General features: G+C 45.4%; 1 protein-coding gene across 2 annotated transcripts in view; it reads right to left on the bottom strand.

The window, feature by feature from the left end:
* EXOC5 (exocyst complex component 5) overlaps positions 1–19,784 on the bottom strand; it is a 99,798-nt gene that overhangs the window by 34,185 nt on the left and 45,829 nt on the right. For both annotated transcript variants that reach the window (XM_068129533.2, XM_068129532.2), the window contains exons 11-14: positions 11,261–11,470; positions 9,596–9,743; positions 9,227–9,335; positions 2,088–2,208 (exon numbers count right to left, since the gene is read on the bottom strand). In XM_068129533.2, the coding sequence (XP_067985634.2) occupies positions 2,088–2,208; positions 9,227–9,335; positions 9,596–9,743; positions 11,261–11,470 (588 nt within the window). The remainder of the gene's footprint in view (positions 1–2,087; positions 2,209–9,226; positions 9,336–9,595; positions 9,744–11,260; positions 11,471–19,784) is intronic.

Here is a 19,784-nt window from a genome sequence, read left to right as displayed (position 1 = left end):
ACGAGCTCGGTTTGCCATTACAACATGGATCCCAATACGAGCTCGGTTTGCCATTACAACATGGCTCCCAATACGAGCTCGGTTTGCCATTACAACATGGCTCCCAATACGAGCTCGGTTTGCCATTACAACATGGCTCGCAATACGAGCTCAGTTTGCCATTACAACATGGCTCCCGATACATGCTCGGTTTGCCATTACAACATGGCTCCCGATACATGCTCGGTTTGCCATTACAACATGGCTCCTGATACGAGCTCGGTTTGCCATTACAACATGGCTCCCAACACGAGCTCTGTTTGCCATTACAACATGGCTCCCGATACATGCTCGGTTTGCCATTACAACATGGCTCCCGATACATGCTCGGTTTGCCATTACAACATGGCTCCCGATACATGCTCGGTTTGCCATTACAACATGGCTCCCGATACATGCTCGGTTTGCCATTACAACATGGCTCCCAATACGAGCTCGGTTTGCCATTACAACATGGCTCCCGATACATGCTCGGTTTGCCATTACAACATGGCTCCCAATACGAGCTCGGTTTGCCATTACAACATGGCTCCCAACACGAACTCTGTTTGCCATTACAACATGGCTCCCGATACGAGCTCCGTTTGCCATTACAACATGGCTCCCAATACGAGCTCGGTTTGCCATTACAACATGGCTCCCGATACGAGCTCGGTTTGCCATTACAACATGGCTCCCGATACATGCTCGGTTTGCCATTACAACATGGCTCCCGATACGAGCTCGGTTTGCCATTACAACATGGCTCCCGATACGAGCTCGGTTTGCCATTACAACATGGCTCCCGATACATGCTCGGTTTGCCATTACAGCATGGCTCCCGATACGAGCTCGGTTTGCCATTACAACATGGCTCCCGATACGAGCTCCGTTTGCCATTACAACATGGCTCCCAATACGAGCTCGGTTTGCCATTACAACATGGCTCCCGATACGAGCTCGGTTTGCCATTACAACATGGCTCCCGATACATGCTCGGTTTGCCATTACAACATGGCTCCCGATACGAGCTCGGTTTGCCATTACAACATGGCTCCCGATACGAGCTCGGTTTGCCATTACAACATGGCTCCCGATACATGCTCGGTTTGCCATTACAGCATGGCTCCCGATACGAGCTCGGTTTGCCATTACAACATGGCTCCCGATACGAGCTCGGTTTGCCATTACAACATGGCTCCCGATACGAGCTCGGTTTGCCATTACAACATGGCTCCCAATACGAGCTCGGTTTGCCATTACAACATGGCTCCCAATACGAGCTCGGTTTGCCATTACAACATGGCTCCCAATACGAGCTCGGTTTGCCATTACAACATGGCTCCCAATACGAGCTCGGTTTGCCATTACAACATGGCTCCCGATACATGCTCGGTTTGCCATTACAACATGGCTCCCAATACGAGCTCGGTTTGCCATTACAACATGGCTCCCAATACGAGCTCGGTTTGCCATTACAACATGGCTCCCGATACGAGCTCCGTTTGCCATTACAACATGGCTCCCAATACGAGCTCGGTTTGCCATTACAACATGGCTCCCAATACGAGCTCGGTTTGCCATTACAACATGGCTCCCAATACGAGCTCGGTTTGCCATTACAACATGGCTCCCAATACGAGCTCGGTTTGCCATTACAACATGGCTCCCAATACGAGCTCGGTTTGCCATTACAACATGGCTCCCAATACGAGCTCGGTTTGCCCATTCCAGAGGAGACTATGATGTGAGGCCATGCATGCAGACCTTTCCTTGTTAGCCAATTATTCATCAACGACGAAACTATTTACATTTCTGCACATAAATAAGTAAACGAGCATCCTCAATTTTCCTGACGTCCAACCTTTATAACACGTTTAAAGTGAAACACAAACTTTACAGCGAGTTTAAGCAATAATCACATTGGTTTAAAGACTCATTGGTTGTTAAACAATCTATTTACATGAACAAACATACCCAGTGAAAAGGTAAGAAAATTTCGGATTAATTTCCTTTTAAATCTCTGCGAAATAAAACAAAAAATTATATGAGACTTTGAGCACAGGCACCTGATCAGAGGCATGAGGTGATCACTGAACTGCTTGTCAAATAGGTGGAAGATTGTGTTGGCTTGATGGACCACATCCAGGAAATAGAGGGATGTGTTTCTGGAATCAGCAGATGGGATGGCTTCGAAGAGAGATTATGGGGGTTGGAGGAGAGAGAGAGGACATGACCACTTCCAACAAGAAATAGTCATGAATTACATCATTGACACCGAGGATCCTCACACAGTCATTATAACAACAAAAAAAACTCATTCGATTTCTTATGCGATGAAAGTTTGAATCCACAATAACCAAACAACCGAGGCAGGCTTGCCACAGCAGTAGGGATCAAAAGGCGGGACTGGCCCGTGATTTGGTACCGTAGCCTAAAAACTAATAGCTCAACTCGCTTCGCTCGTTTCACTACAAACAACAACAACAGGCATTTTAAGGCCATTTTCCCTGCTAGAGCGAGGGTTAGCCTTGCGGGCCCCATGACAATCTCTTCCATTTTGCCATATTTTCTGCATCTCCCCTTGTTAACCCCCTTTCCCGCATTTCTTCTTCCACCACCTTCAGCCAAGTGTTTCTCGGTCTTCCCCATCCTCTACTTCCTTCTACATTCATTTCCATCACTCTTCTCAACCAGTCACTTTCATCCTTCCTCAACACATGACCAAACCATCTCAACCTGTTCCTCTTCACAGCATCCATTACAGGCAATATTCCCATCATCTTTCGCAAGTCATCATTTGTCTTCCTCTCTCTCACCGATACTCCACACATCCACCGAACCATTCGCATTTCCAGCCTTCGTTGTTGCTCTACGTCCATTACCCATGTCTCGCTCCCATAAATCATAACACTTCTCACACATGCAGCATACACCTTTCCCTTCAGCTTCAACGACACTCCCCTCCTCGTCAGCACGCCACTCAGTTCCCGAAACTTCTTCCATGCACATCTCATTCTAGCAACCGTTGCCGAGTCTGATCCACCTTCTCCATTCAGTATGTCTCCGAGGTAGCAAAATGTTTTCACACCTTCCAGCTTCAGTCTCCAAGATCCAACTCAACATTTCCTCCATCTACAGCTCCCTCTGTGCACACCTTACACTTGAATGTAGCTGCCACACTGGTTAATGACCCTCTCAGACCACTACATTTTTGATGAACCCACTCAGCGCACATTGTACATTGAATGGAGTTCACTCCGACACCCTTCCTGCACACAGCACACGGCCATTTCCCAGTTCATTCCACCTCACCACATGCTTTACCTCTTGCCATCACCTTCGTCATTCCGATATTCACCTTCAGACCTTTTGTCTCCATACATTCCTTCCACTTGTTCATCTTCTCCTTCAATCCATCCATACTCTCCGCAATCAACACCAGATCATCTGCATGAAACAACTCCCACGGTAAACTCTCCTTTACATTCCGAGCCAGCACCTCCATCACAGCTACAAATAGTGGTGGACTTAGTACAGACCCCTGATGCACTCCCACCTTCACCTCAAACTCACCACTGTTCCCGTCCTTCGTCCTTACAGCTGTGCGTGCTCTTTTGTACATTGCCATCACGACTCTGATCAACCATTCCTCCACTCCTAACTTCCTCAATGCCCATGTCACTACTTCACGTGGAAAATCTATCGAATGCTTTCTCCAGATCAACAAATCCAAGAAACAAGTTCTTCCTCTTCTCCATGTGCTTCTCCTGCAACTGCCTTACAATAAAAACTGCGTCTGTCATTCTTCTTCCTGGCATAAATCCAAACTGCATTTCGTCTATCTTCACTTTCTTCCTTATCCTCCTCTCTAACAACCTTTCCAATACCTTCATTCCATGCTCCAATAACTTTATCGCTCGATACGAGCCACAGTCCAGAGGGTCACCTTTCCCCTTGTATAGAGGGATAAGGGTACTCAGTTCCCAATCCACTGGAATGCGGCCTTCTTTCACCACCAGATTACAGATCTCTGTCATTCTCTTCACACCCCAACTTCCCGCTGTCTTCGACATATCTCCCCCAACTCCCGTCGGCCCTCCCGCTTTTCTACTCTTCATTGCTTTCATCGCTTCCTCAACTTCCTTCTCAGTTATCTTCTCTGCCGGTCATAAAACTGGGTTACTCTTTATGTTGCCATCCCATCGGGACCAAGAGGAGGGACTGGACTGTGATTTGGTATCGGAGACTAAAAATGAATGATAGTGAAACGAGCGAAGCAAGTTGAGCTATTTTGAGTTTTTAGGCTACGGTACCAAATCACAGGCCAGTCCCTCCTTTTGGTCCCAACTCACAGTATCCCTCTCCCCACAAAGATAAATAAGTCTGGTCAGCTATCCGGAACATGTCTTTCAATAAAACAAAGTGCTATACTCTCACTCCGTCCTTCCACAAGGATTGACTGTCAAACAGCCCACCAAATCCAACCCCCTCTCTCTCTGCACTTCCACAAGGATTCAATGTCACCCCACCAAATATAACCATCCACATGTCCTCCCCCATCTTTGAGGCATTTCCCCCAACTCACCCCTGGAAGAGGCCTAATCCCCAAAGCTCCTTGGCCTTGTATCTTATCAGAATGAAGAAGCAGTCTTGCTCGTTGACCCCTTTAAACTCGTGCGTCATGTACTGGTGTGGCTTACCGGAATCGCCCTCACTCCAGTGGAAACCAGAGCATTCACTACCCCCTGATGTTTTCTGCTCATTTCTTTACCTGGTCGATACTGGACTCGTAAATGCCATCATGTCTGCCCAAAACACCTCAACTGGCACCCCCTGGTGTGTGCTCATGGCCATTTTGATTGGATTATATTTCCTACATTAAGTGGGTTTTCGTTATATCGGATCACGAGTGTAATTTCTTTCTTTCTTCATTTATTTATTTTCCCGTTTTCATGTCCGTTGATCTTTTACCCCAGAATTCTCCATTTTCGTCATCCTGTGCGCCTTCTTCTGAGGGGGCACCTCCGGGACACAAAGGTGATCCCGGGGGAGGAGGCTGTTTCACAGCACCACTTGGTTGTCTGCGACATAAGGGTGAAAGGTGCGAGGAGAGCTCGGCGGGTGAAGTACCAACCGAGAATGAAGGTGTGGAGGTTGAAAGAGGTGACAGTGAGGGAGGCATTAAAAGAGAGGCTGAGTATGGTAGAGGATGATGTGGTTGAGCTTGAAAGTGGTTGGTTGTCAATGAAAGATAGCCTGTTGGGAGCCGTTGGTGAGGTATGTGGATGGACAAAAGGACCACCGAGGCACACGGAAACATGGTGGTGGGATGACGAAGTTGGAAAGAAGATTGACGAGAAGAGGATGAAGTTCAAGGAGTGGCAGAAGGCGAAGGGTATGGGGGCAGAAAAGGCAGAGCATGAAAGTTATAAGGTAGCCAAGAAGGCTGCAAAGAAAGAGGTAGCAAAGGCACAGGAGGCATGTAGGAAAATGTTCGGAGAACGCTTGGATTTGGAAGAGGGTCAGAGAGCGGTATTCAGGATTGCAAAGCAGATAGCGAAAGAGAGGTGTGATGTGATGGGGGTGAGTTGCTTGAAGGATGAAGTGGGACAAATCGTTGTGGACCCAGATGGAATTAAAGGAAGATGGAAGAGATATATGGAAATACTATTGAATGCAGAGAATGAATGGGATGGCAACATAGAGAGTAACCCAGTTTTAGGGCCGGCAGAGAAGATAACCGAGAAGGAAGTTGAGGAAGCGATAAAAGCAATGAAGAGTAGAAAAGCGGGAGGGCCGACGGGAGTCGTGGGAGATATGTTGAAGGCAGCGGGAAATTGGGGTGTGAAGAGAATGACAGAGATCTGCAATCTGGTGGTGAAAGAAGGCCGCATTCCAGTGGATTGGGAACTGAGTACCCTCGTCCCTCTATACAAGGGGAAAGGTGACCCTCTGGACTCTGGCTCGTATCGAGCAATAAAATTATTGGAGCATGGAATGAAGGTATTGGAAAGGGTGTTGGAGAGGAAGATAAGGAAGAAAGTGAAGATTGACGAAATGCAGTTTGGATTTATGCCAGGAAGAGGAACGACAGACGTGCTTTTTATTGTGAGGCAGTTGCAGGAGAAGTATATGGAGAAGAGCAAGAAGTTGTTTCTTGGGTTTGTTGATCTGGAGAAAGCATTCGATAGGGTTCCACGTGAAGTAGTGACATGGGCATTGAGGAAGTTAGGAGTGGAGGAATGGTTGATCAGAGTAGTGATGGCAATGTACAAAAGAGCGCGCACAGCTGTAAGGACGAAGGACAGGAACAGTGGTGAGTTTGAGGTGAAGGTGGGAGTGCATCAGGGGTCGGTACTAAGTCCACTACTATTTGTAGCTGTGATGGAGGTTTTTGCTCAGAACGTAAAGGAGGGTTTACCGTGGTAGTTGTATGCAGATGATCTGGTGTTGATTGCAGAAAGTATGGATGGACTGAAGGAGAAGATGAACAAGTGGAAGGAATGTATGGAGACAAAAGGTCTGAAGGTGAATATCGGAAAAACGAAGGTGATGGCAAGTGGTAAAGCATGTGGTGAGGTGGAAAGAACTGGGAAGTGGCCGTGTGCTGTGTGCAGGAAGGGTGTCGGAGTGAATTCCATTCAATGTACAATGTGCGCTGAGGGTTCATCAAAAATGTAGTGGTTTGAGAGGGTCATTAACCAGTGTGGCAGGTACATTCAAGTGTAAGGTGTGCACAGAGGGAGCTGTAGATGGAGGAAATGTTGAGTTGGATCTTGGAGATGGCGTGAAGCTGGAAGGTGTGAAAACATTTTGTTACCTAGGAGACATGCTGAATGGAGAAGGTGGATCAGACTCGGCAACGGTTGCTCGAGTGAGATGTGCATGGAAGAAGTTTCGGGAACTGAGTGGCGTGCTGACGAGGAGGGGAGTGTCGTTGAAGCTGAAGGGAAAGGTGTATGCTGCATGTGTGAGAAGTGTTATGATTTATGGGAGTGAGACATGGGTAATGAACGTAGAGCAGCAACAAAGGCTGGAAAGGGTGGAAATGCGAATGGTTCGGTGGATGTGTGGAGTATCGTTGAGAGAGAGGAATACAAATGATGAATTGCGAAAGATGATGGGAATAGAGCCTGTGACGGATGCTGTGAAGAGAAACAGGTTGATATGGTTTGGTCATGTGTTGAGGAAGGATGAAAGTGACTGGTTGAGAAGAGTGATGGAAATGAATGTAGAAGGAAGTGGAGGACGGGGAAGACCGAGAAAGACTTGGCTAAAGATGGTTGAAGAAGAAATGCGGGCAAGGGGGTTAACAAGGGGAGATGCAGAAAATAGGGCAAAATGGAGAACATTGTCATGGGGACCGCAAGGCTAACCCCCGCTCTTGCAGGGAAAATGGCCTTAAAATGCCTGTTGTTGTTTGTTGTTGTGCCTTCTTATAATAAACTGTTATTCTGTAAGAACATGTTCGGTGTGGTGAACGGCCATTGCAGATTTAGTACTCGAGAAACTATTTTGGTGCAGCTGTAATGGCAAATCCCCAGCGTAAGTTGATAAATTTTAAAATATGGATTTTATTGGATTTATCACACTCTAGTCACTGTGCCTGCCACACTTTTCTCAACCCCACTCATCCACTAGTGAAACTAAATCGAGAGCCTGACAGGTTAATTTAATGTGGTGCAGCACAGGCATGGTGGGCCAAATGGCCTCCTCCTGCATAAAAGTTCCTTGTTAAGATTTACTGGTCTCATATCGATGTGGTCACAAACTTCATCGTGACCAACAGACATTATCAGGTTTTGTATTTGTGTGCATCAGAATCCCATCTTTACTTCATGCAATGTAAAGACAGCACTTCAGTATTTTCCGTGAACTTCACAGGAGGGAATGCTGATTGGAAAAATCCAATATGCGCTATTTCCGTATTTACCACCATAAACAGACGTTTTCCTGCCTGGCAGACATCTGATCACGGTGACATGCTTCCAAGCTTTTGTACCCGGATAACTTCTACAAAGATACCTCAAAAACCACCATGGGAGTAATTCACATAATCGTGGTCATGATGCGTTAGCATTGCACCCCATCCCGATGAAATGGGTTAAGAAACGAATCAGCATATCGGAATAGCACCTCAATTAAATTTTAGATTTTTTTTTTAAGCTGTTGTTTTCATCAAGTTTAGTTCGAGTACAAAGCAGATGTGTATGGGCTTTGCATTTTGGGATGCTTTCTGGTTGTGCGTCCCTATTATTTTCACCTCTAACTCCCAGTCCCTTTGACTTTTAAGCCGCGAACCTTGACCCTCCATGTCAAAATGACATATTTTCACCCCCACATTCTCTGTGACCCTTGACCCCACTCTGCCTCGCTCACACACTACATCAACCCTCACCACGACCCCGTCTCCCACATTTTCTCTGACGAAGGGTTAACACCCCAAACGGCAGCTTCTTGTTTCCCCACAGTGGTTAGCATACTCCGATCAGCGACCTGTTGATTTCATCCATCGTTATATCTTGTCAATAATGTCTTGGGTGGACCATATCTCCAAACTGACCTTCAGGGCTTGCAAACGTCTTGATATTCTCCACAGAAGTCCATTCTGAGCTAACAAAGATCATCACGGTGTGCAAGGCCCTCATCTCGGAGTACTATGAAGTATGGCTCCACAGTTTGGGCTGGTGCTGCAGTTTCTTCCCAGTTTGCCCCACTAGAGGCATTTAAGTGCAGAGGTGTTCAAATTATTGCAGAAGACCGAATCCAAGCCTCTTTCCAAACAAGGAAGGTGGACTCTTCATTTTTCTACCCCCTCACTTTTGGTGTGAGTTCCCTGCACAATGCCCCTCTCTTCTCTCCATCCATCCCTAGTCCCCCCGTATGTCACACACACATTCTACCAGAAACCCACGTCTGGTTTCCCCTCACAAAGTGTAAGCTCGATGCTCACCCTTCATTGTACTTTTCTATCGTCCGTTGTCTTGTGCTCTTCTCTCTGATTTTTCCAAGACTATTGCCCATTGTTAAATTATGGTTTCTCATTTACTGCTCCCAATATGTGCAACTCAAACTGAACAGATGCCTTTTCTTCCCTGCCATAGTCGTTTTACATGTTTGTGCTTTTTTGTCCACCTATCCCCTATTATTTAACTCAATGAGCCTCAACATCTGGATACAAAAATGTAAATAAATAAAAACTTACCCAGAAGAGCAAGTTCCAAGGCGTAGTCCATGTGTTCATTGCAGAGATATTCCACCACAATGTTGAAAATGCGAACAGCATTCCGAGGAAGGTCTGACTGATCTGACAACTAGGAGGGAATCGGTGAGGACGATTACCCGGCAACAGCAACTTATTCTCGAGGCAATAAATAATTTACAAAAATAAATAAATAAATTGATGACTTCTATCTGTGTCATCCTCCATTCCATTTCACATGTGCAGTGCTTTTACTTAAAGACTCATGGTTAAAGGTTTAAACTCATGGTTTAACTCTTGAAAGTTAAAGACTCAAGCCCAAATTAAAACAAACGTCAAGAAAAACCTCAAGTTGCGCTCCATGATACAGACCTTCTGACACCTCTCAAACGCCATCTTGGATTCTTGTAGAAGGCTTATGACGACATCCTGTGACAGAAATGTTTCACCATGCGTTTCCACCACTGGACCCAATGCCAGGTTCGTGCGCTGCCGAATACGTTCCTTTAGATCTTGGATGCTGTGGAAAGACAGTACAACCGCCAAACAACCATTTTGAAAAAGACTCAACGATAGAAGGCACACATTCCCAAAAGGGGCAAGAATGGCATTCCATTAATGGCATGACTACTGGGTACAGACATGCCACAATTTTGTGGGATTGTTATGGCACAAGTCTCCCACGTTCCCACTCGTAGTCTTAAATTACCCCCACCATAGTCTTAAATACACTTCAACCAACTGACGAAAGACTGGAATAAGAATATGGTTTAGTTTAAATAAGGCAATTTAATTACACATGGAAACTTACAATACACCTTACATATACTCATCAATAAACTACCAGCATATGCATGTCTGTCTGTCCGTCTGTCTGTCTGTCTGTCTGTCTGTCATTCTCACTCGTTCTGAGCAAACCTTCAAGACCGTCCTGGAACTCTGTTACTGTCAAAACCATGACATCTTTGGTGGTGATGTAATCCGATCAATCCTTCGAGAGAGACCCAGACATGTCTGGTGATGTCAAAACCATGAAATCTTTGGCGGTGATGTAATCCGATCAATCCTTCGAGAGAGAGACCCAGACATGTCTGGTGATGTCAAAACCATGAAATCTTTGGCGGTGATGTAATCCGATCAATCCTTCAAGAGAGAGACCCAGACATGTCTGGTGATGTCAAAACCCTGAAATCTTTGGCGGTGATGTAATCCGATCAATCCTTCGAGAGAGACCCAGACATGTCTGGTGATGTCAAAACCATGAAAACTTTGGCGGTGATGTAATCCGATCAATCCTTCAAGAGAGAGACCCAGACATGTCTGGTGATGTCAAAACCATGAAATCTTTGGCGGTGATGTAATCCGATCAATCCTTCGAGAGAGACCCAGACATGTCTGGTGATGTCAAAACCATGAAATCTTTGGCGGTGATGTAATCCGATCAATCCTTCGAGAGAGACCCAGACATGTCTGGTGATGTCAAAACCATGAAAACTTTGGCGGTGATGTAATCCGATCAATCCTTCGAGAAAGACCCAGACATGTCTGGTGACGTCAAAACCATGACATCTTCGGCGGTGACGTAATCCGATCAATCGTTCGATAGAGACCCAGGCATGTCTGGTGATGTCAAAAGTATGACATATTTGGCAGTTATGAACTTTGATTGGCTGTTCATAAATTACCAATCAATTCCAGATTTCAAATCCAATGAACCGAGGACCTGTACACTTCAACAGTCAACACTCCTTTCTGCCAAATTTGATTAACAAACCCCATATAAACGCATCAGTTTTAAAAGAGAATTAAAACACGGTATTACAGAGGTACACACTCACAACACCACCATGACTGCATTCACAGCAAGAAAATGCACTTTTTGCAATGCCATTCATAACGTAGAACCAAGAAAATGGTTGGAGACCAAAAAGGTGAGAAAAACACTTTCTTCAGGAATGTCAATGCTCACATAAGAACATGGACACAATATACATCATGGCCAAATAAAACAATTGCACTACAAGCTCTTCTGCTGACCTTCCAACGGCTATTGGCCGTTTCTGGTGATTTTTGGACTCATAGAAACGCTGGAGAATGGTAGAACTGCGATTTCTGAGGTGGTCAATTTCCATGTCGATGTAGTTCTCCAGGTAGGACAAGAATGCAGCTTTGGTGAGCTTGGCCAGATATGAATGATGGTCTGTACCAATGTTGAGTTCTGCAAGATGCTTGGATAGTGTCAGTGTTCTGGGGAATGGGTTAGAGGAGTCGGGAGAAGAGAGAGGGTGGTGGTGGGGGGGGGGGGGGGTAGAAGGGGGGAGAATGGAGGGAGGTTATCACAGCAGTAGTAATGTATGTGGTAAAGGCAGAGTACAAGTGTTGAGGAGATTGTCTGTTAATAAAATAAGAGGTAGTCTGTTATCTTCATATTAGTGCCTCACTGAGGGATGCCACTATTTAATAAATAAATCTCAAAACTTAATCACAGCCGGATTGAAAAAGAAAATGTTTAAAATTCAAATATGTATCAGTACAGCCAAAGTGTGAAGAATGTTGTGCTGCATTTGTATAATACAGGGTGTTTCAAAAAGATTTATACAACTTTCACTTCCTGCCATTTTTTTCTCTGATGAAGACCTATACCGTTTTCCTTTTCAGGGTTTGGTGGTGTTATTGTGATATTTGTTCCCTGGGATTTCTAGCTCCGTATCTCAACAACTATGCCATTGACAGTGGAGCAGAAGACAAAAGTGGTGGTTCTGTGGTATGAGACTAAATAAAACTGTGTTTTATTTACTTAAACAGCTACTTTCTGAGCACATTTTGAGAATGACATTTTAGATTCTTCGTCGAATTTCACAACTTTTCTGTTGTTTCTCGGAAAAATGTTTTGGTGCATAATAATCTAGACAAGTTACTCTTTCTATCCATATAAAAATGTCAATTTGGTCTCTGTGGTCATATTTTGACTCTCTTCAGCTTTTTCTCGCAAAGAGAAATGCCGACAAGTGTCTGGTTTTGCCAGAGCGCGTCACATATATGAAAGAAAAGCAAGCAACTCACAACCCCACCTGGCAACTCGCAATATATATATATATATATATATATATATACAGACTTGGCATTTAATATGGAATTTTTTTTTTTTCTTGACGGGTTTACTTTCTTAACTCAGTATATCAATCTGGTGAGTTTCTTTTACACTTTGGTGATTTATTTGTTAAAAGAACCATGTCACTGATTGTCCCAGCAAGAAGTCAACAACAGGATTATATCACAGGTGGCGTGGCAAAATGTACGGACAGGTGCATTTGATGATTGGCTTCACAGTCGGGTATACAAGGGTTGTTGCGTTCTGTATTAGTGGAAAACAACTGCTGCACGTCTCCAAAAGTTATTGCCGCTTCCTCTGGAGATGGTCCGTCAACTCGACAATGCTGTTTGTCATGGAGTGGTGGCTTTACGAAATTACGGCATGAAACAGCGTGCTATTGCCCGGCAGTATGGCATCACTCAAGGTCAGGTGTCAAAGATCCTGAAACGAAATGCTCAGAGGGGTGTCCCTACTCCAATACCGAGGCCAGGACGTCCCCGCAGAACCACAAGGAGGGATGATTTCCAGCTGCACCGGTTAGTCCGCAATGGCCGTACCAAGTCAGCTAATCAGCATAGGGCTGAGTGGCAGCAACTGACAAATGTGCCTGTATCCAGAAGGCTAGTCAACCAACGACTGGTTCAAGCAGGCTATCGTGCCAGGCGTCCCCTGAGAAAGCCACGCCTGACCAGACAACACCGCCAGCACCGATTGCAGTGGGCCAGAGAGCACCGTCAATGGCAGCCAGGACACTGGAATCACGTGATCTTCAGTGACGAGTCTAGATTTCTGGTCTATCATCAAGATGGCCGCGTCCGAGTGCGCAGACAAGTGCATGAAGCCTACAACAAAGATTGTATAGTGCCAACAGTCCAAGCTGGAGGTGGTGGGGTGACCGTTTGGGCTGCTTTTCATGCAGGGGGCAAAACTGACCTGGTTGTTCTGAATGGAAATCTGAACCAGTTCAAGTACAGGGCCATTCTGGAAGAAACATTGCTTCCATTTGCTCGTGCAGCCTTTCGAGGAAACTTTGTCTTCCAAGATGACAATGCACGGCCTCATCATGCTCGCATGATCCAACACTTTCTTGCTGACCGTGGTGTAGAGCATATGGAGTGGCCTGCCATGTCACCGGATATGAATCCGATAGAGAACTTGTGGGCAGAATTAACGCCTCAAATCGCAACTTGGACCAGCAGCCGACCTCTGTGCGTGAATTGCAGCAGGCTATTGTCACTGCATGGCAAGCGATTCCTGTCCAAACCTTGGCAAATCTCGTGAACAGCATGCCTCAACGTGTACGTGCTCTCCTGAATGCTCGTGGGGGTTACACGAAGTACTGAACTGTAATTTTACTGTCCGTAATCCCAGTCGTAATTTAACTTTTGTTAAAAAATTTTTTGGCTAATGTGCAAAATAAAGAGATACTTCTGGAAAACGTACAGATGTTTAACACAGTACTGTCCATGAATTGAGTTTGATATCAGTTTACATCACTTTCAAGGATCAATTTATTTGTTTCAAAATGTCAAATGTGGTTTTTGTTTCTTTTAAAGGTCACATTAACAAAATCTAGAATAATTTCAACATAATTCCAATGAACTTTTGGTTCTAAGACATCTTGAAAAGTAAGTTCACCCCCACAAAAAAAATATTCCATATTAAATGCGAAGTCTGTGTGTGTGTATATATATATATATATATATACATATATGAAGAAATAAAAGCTGACATTCTGTACTCTTGCATCTGTATTCATATTTTGATCTCGCACCCAAATTTCTTGAGTATATAGCAATAATAACAAATTTGACCTCACTGTTCCATTACTTATGGAGGGCACTGTATTTAGAGAAGAGGATGAGAGAATGGCCTAGAGGGATGCACACTCGCCTGGGTTTGAAGCCTGACCCAGCTACAAACTGTCATCAAAGTGTTTCACAGGCAGGGCGATTCATCAATGTGTGTGCCATCTCTCGAATGGATGTTTAACTGGTATTCCCGTATGCCAGCATTAGTTGGTGGTCGTTAAAAAAAAAAAAAAAAATTCCAGAGTAGCCGGGACCCGAAACAAATTACATTCCTGCCCTATTTTTTCTGATTTCTCCTGATTGGGTGTACCTGTGGATATTTGGAGAGACGAGCGTTTCCTGGGAAGAATATGTTAAGTGGTGTGTTTTTGGGGCCTTTAGTCTTGTTTTTATTAAAGTTTAAAATTTTGCGTGGTTTGAGGCCTCAAAGCTGCGTAGGCCGTGAGATTTAAAAAAATTAATGAGTCTAAATTCATTTTTTCAAGCAAATGATGTATTTCATTCATGCTTGACATTAAAAGCTCAGACTGAAAACTGAAGTTACAGATCAATATGTAGTCTCATTTGTTTCTTATTTCTGGGGTATATACAAAGAGTTTATTTAAGGTGAGTTAACTCTTTTCCAGCTACTGCATATATTTAAACAATACAGTAAGTGCTGCGAAAAACTTCGTACTAATAAATTGAATACGTGGACAATGAAATACAATACTGTATTTGTCGTTTTTTATTTCGATTTACTAATTGATCATTGCTGTGTTCTTTAAAGTTATATCAAATGTTTGTTGCTGGAGAAATTGGAGTGAGGAAGAAAAGATGAATGAGAGAATCGACCGGCGATTATGTTGTCGGTGGAAGTGTGTTTTATTTGATTTATTTACTTTTAGACATTTTAAGTGACAAAATACAGCAGAATACCAAGATAGTTCTTTATTGACGAGTAATGATGAGGAGGTTGCAAGTAATACAACTTCAAGCACGGTGATTGTGGTGACACAATATTGAATATGTAATGATCCATATAATAATTTCCTTTCACTTTTATGAGCGGGAGGAGTAGAGGGGAGAGAGGGGAGAAGAGCGGGGAGAAGAGCGGAGAGAGAGGAGAAGAGGGGAGAGAGGGGAGAAGAGCGGAGAGAGAGGAGAAGAGCGGAGAGAGAGGAGAAGAGCGGAGAGAGAGGAGAAGAGCGGAGAGAGAGGAGAAGAGCGGAGAGAGGGGAGAAGAGCGGAGAGAGAGGAGAAGAGCGGAGAGAGGGAAGAAGAGCAGAGAGAGAGGAGAAGAGCGGAGAGAGGGAAGAAGAGCAGAGAGCGAGGAGAAGAGCGGAGAGAGAGGAGAAGAGCGGAGAGAGAGGAGAAGAGCGGAGAGAGAGGAGAAGAGCGGAGAGAGGGGAGAAGAGCGGAGAGAGAGGAGAAGAGCGGAGAGAGAGGAGAAGAGCGGAGAGAGAGGAGAAGAGCGGAGAGAGAGGAGAAGAGCGGAGAGAGAGGAGAAGAGCGGAGAGAGAGGAGAAGAGCGGAGAGAGGGGAGAAGAGCGGAGAGAGGGGAGAAGAGCGGAGAGAGAGGAGAAGAGCGGAGAGAGGGAAGAAGAGCAGAGAGAGAGGAGAAGAGCGGAGAGAGAGGAGAAGAGCGGAGAGAGAGGAGAAGAGCGGAGAGAGGGGAGAAGAGCGGAGAGAGAGGAGAAGAGCGGAGAGAGAGGAGAAGAGCGGAGAGAGAGGAGAAGAGCGGAGAGAGAGGAGAAGAGCGGAGAGAGGGGAGAAGAGCAGAGAGAGAGGAGAAGAGCGGAGAGAGGGGTGAAGAGGGGAGAGGGGAAAGAGGGGAGAAAGGGTAGAGGAGAGAGGGCAAGCCCCACCAACACATTCTGTGGAACCTCTTGGGGTCCCAGCGGGTGTCCTAAGTGGGTGGGAGGTTTCATGAATTTCTCAATGCTTTGATGATTTTGAGTTTCTACTCGTACGAAACTGCTCCCTCTCCACATGTAAGCTAATTCACGGGTTTGACATTCACAGTTTCGCCATTTACTGCATGTGCAAACAAATTCACTGGTTCGGTAGTATCTCAATACAATTGAGATTTTGCGTTTCCACCCGAACGTAGCTAATCTTTCTCTGTGTGTGAACATGTGGCGGCATCATTTTGCCTTTGATGTTATAATATAAAAATATGCTTGAGCTCTGGTTGATAGAGGGATTTCCGGTACTGGGTGGGGCTGGAGGAAAGACGAACGGGTTTGTCGGTTGTTGTTTTTCATAAAAGAATTAACTTCAGATTCCGAACGCCTCAGACGTCTTTTCACCACGTGAAGCTGCCGCCATTTTGGTCGAAGCATCCGCAGCTGTGGTTTACACAAGTCGAAGCGCAATTTGACACCGTGAACATGACTACCAAGTTGACGTGGTTCAAATACATTGTTGGCTCCTTGTCACCAGAATATACGAAGGCTGGTGTTGGCTCAGTGGTTAAGGTGAAGAGGATGAAGAAGTGGCTGGCTTTAGGTCTTAAGGTTGCAAGTTCAAGCCCTTGTCGTGCAGTTGAAACAACACCACGTGGGTTAACCAAGCCTGCCATCCTTTTCTCCTTCCATCCCCTCTCTTACCTCAAACGGCAACACAACTGACACTGCCCGTGAAAAAGCTGAATGCCTCAACTCTATTTGCCTTAAAATATTGTGTCCCAAACCCATCGCTCTCTGTACCCACCTTACCCAGTCGTACACCCAGCTACCCCAGGACTTTGTATCCTTCTCTCCCGACAAGATGGAGAAGTTTCTGTCAAACCTCGACTCTAATTCTGCAACTGGACCAGATGGACGGCATCAGCCCACGGGTCCTAAAATCCTGCTCTGCCTCTCTCTGCCTCTCTCTCTCTCTGCCTCTCTCTCTCTGCCTCTCTCTCTCTGCCTCTCTCTCTCTCTCTCTGCCTCTCTCTCTCTCTCTCTCTCTCTCTCTCTGCCTCTCTCTCTCTCTGCCTCTCTCTCTCTCTGCCTCTCTCTCTCTCTGCCTCTCTCTCTCTCTGCCTCTCTGCCTCTCTCTCTCTCTCTCTCTCTCTCTCTCTCTCTCTCTCTCTCTCTCTCTCTCTCTCGCGCCCCCTGCTGGTCGTTGGTGAGTCGTGCGTGGGTGTGGCAATCATGGCTGCTGTGGGTGAGGAGCTGTGAGTACTGTGTTGTGTTGTTGCCTTTCCCATCCCCCTTTTCACTCCCTCTGTGTCCTTGTACGTGTTTGTGAAGTTTTCCCGGTGTTTTTCCTTCTTTGTTGAGACAAGAGAGAGAAAGAGAGCGCGCATGGTGAGTTTGGTGCGAGTCCTAAAGAACCTTGTGTTCTTCGGGCCTGTGCTCTGCTTGCCGTGTTCTTCATTATCGTCGCTTATCGGCTCCCTTATTCTTTTTCTTTTCATTTTACCTTCGCCTGCAGGCGTTGCTTGCGATAGGTTCTATTTTGTTTTGTTTTTTCAAATTTTTCCTTAGTTTTGGTTCATTTAATCGCTATGGCAAACAGTCGTTTGCAGAACAGCATTTACGAGTCACTTACTCGTAAAAATGGGGTAATAGTTAGTCCACCCGACGGGGTTCGGGTCGATGACGTCGTGATGGGCTTGGGTGAACTCGTTGGTTTTGAAAATGTGTTAGCAGCTTCAAAGATGAACCAACGAGTTGTTGTTTTTCTTTCCGAGGAGCGCTATGTCGCTCAGGCGGTTGAAACTGGTTTGTCCTTGCCGCCAGATATTTTCGTTAACGTTAGTATGTTGGACTGACCGGCGGTGAAAATCACTTTGTCTAATTTACCGCCTTTTGTTAAAAACGAACAGATTTTGTCCGTTTTAAAACAGTTTGGCACCGTGGTGTCAAAAATCTCCATGATTCCCTTCCGTTTGCGTTCGGATTCTACAGTCCGCCATATCATGTCCTTTCGGCGGCACTGTTACATGGTGTTAAAAAGCAATGCTCAATCGCTCAATGCCTCAGCTACGTTGGTCGTTGAAAATCGAAATTATCGAATGTACATCGCAACAGAGACAATGACGTGTTTCACGTGTGGTGCCTTCGGACATTTAAAAGGTGCTTGTCCGAAGTGTATATCCGGTGGCACATCCAGACAGTCAGGAACAAACGCCGATCCTAGTGGCACATCTAGACGGACAGAAGCAAATGTCGATCTTCGCAATGATAATGGCGCGTCTGGGACGGCAGATCAGCCTTCACATTCGAGCGCGGAAATCGATAATTCACCGGCTGATGACGCGGGTTTTATCACCGTGTCCTCCAGGAGGAGTTATAAAAGAGGAAGCGGTAATGAGGACGCACAGGCGAGCGTTTCGAAAAAGATAGCGCCGTCGAATGAACGTAATGTTTCTTTTTTAGAAACAGAAGCTCCTGCAGCTGGTCTTCTGCTGCAGAATAGGTTCAGTGTGTTTGCTGAAATGGAAGAAGACGTTTCCGTTCTTTCCTCTCATGAACAAGGACCAAGCGCAATGCCCCAAGATGTTGTGGTAACCACCCCGGTTACTGAAACTAAAGTCAAGAACCACAAACCTGCTCTCGTCCCGCGCCCTGCTGACGATGAAGTGTCTGAGGTAATGGAGGCAGAAGAAGCAGCAGCTCCAGAAGGAGAGTGCAAAGCCTCTGATATAAAAACGTTAATTCCTGTTACGGTTTTTAAAACTCCCGCTGTGGAAACAGCTGCACCTTTAGTAGAAGACGATATTCCCGTTATGAGAGCATCGGTTTCGGTGTGTGAGGGAAAAAATGAAGACCTTTTGGATTACGACTCAGATGGGGCCTCGTCGCTTGCCTCTAGTGCTAGTAGCGAGGTCTGGAATGACCCAGCAATAGCCAAGGAACTGGAGGGTGATGATGATGATGATTTATCACCCATGGAAATTCTAAAGTTTCTTCAGGACACCTTTCGAAAGAAAAAGGTTAAAATTATAACCTTCTTCCCGAACCTGTCTGGCTTTATAAACTCCTCAAGACGTCTCCTCCTTAAGGCTGAACAACTTGGTGTGACTGAGTCACAAGTATTTCGCCTTAGAAAGTGTGTATTGAAAGCTCGGAAAGAGCTACAAGCACACCCCAACTTCCCTTTACATGATAAACCTTCCCTACCTACACCATGACCTTCTCTGTTGTAACTTTAAATATAAATGGGGGACGTTCACCCCTGCGTAAAGCTCAGGTAAAGTTGCTTGTCGAGCAAAAACATTTCGATGTTGCTCTTTTGCAAGAGACAAGATGTAGCTCTTCGTGCATGAGCGAATGGACTCGCATCATGAAAGGACAGTGGTTCTTTAGTAGCTTGACCTGTCCTAGTGCTGGAGTGGCTATCTATTTAAATCCTTCTTTCTGTCCTGAAAATGTCACTTTTAAGGAGATTATTAAAGGGCATTTAGTTTCAGTTAATTTCTTTTATAATGGTTATAAACACACTTTAATAAATGTATATTCACCCAGTACGAGCACAGAAAGATTAGTTTTTTTCACACAGTTAGAAATGTCCCTCACACACCTTGATTTTGATGGTCTTGTTTGTCTGTGTGGGGACTTTAATTGCACATTGTATCCCACCCTTGATCGTAATGGAGAAGAGCCCCACCCATCAAGTACAGCCCCCTTAAAGAGAGCATTGTCCAAATTCTCCCTTATGGATGTATGGAGACTCCAGAACC

The sequence above is a fragment of the Myxine glutinosa genome, chromosome 9 (assembly GCF_964187855.1).
Source record: "Myxine glutinosa chromosome 9, kmMyxGlut1.1, whole genome shotgun sequence".
Classification (NCBI taxonomy): Eukaryota; Metazoa; Chordata; class Myxini; order Myxiniformes; family Myxinidae; genus Myxine; species Myxine glutinosa.
Note: the sequence above shows the minus strand (reverse complement) of the source record. Positions and strands in the feature narration are given on the sequence as shown.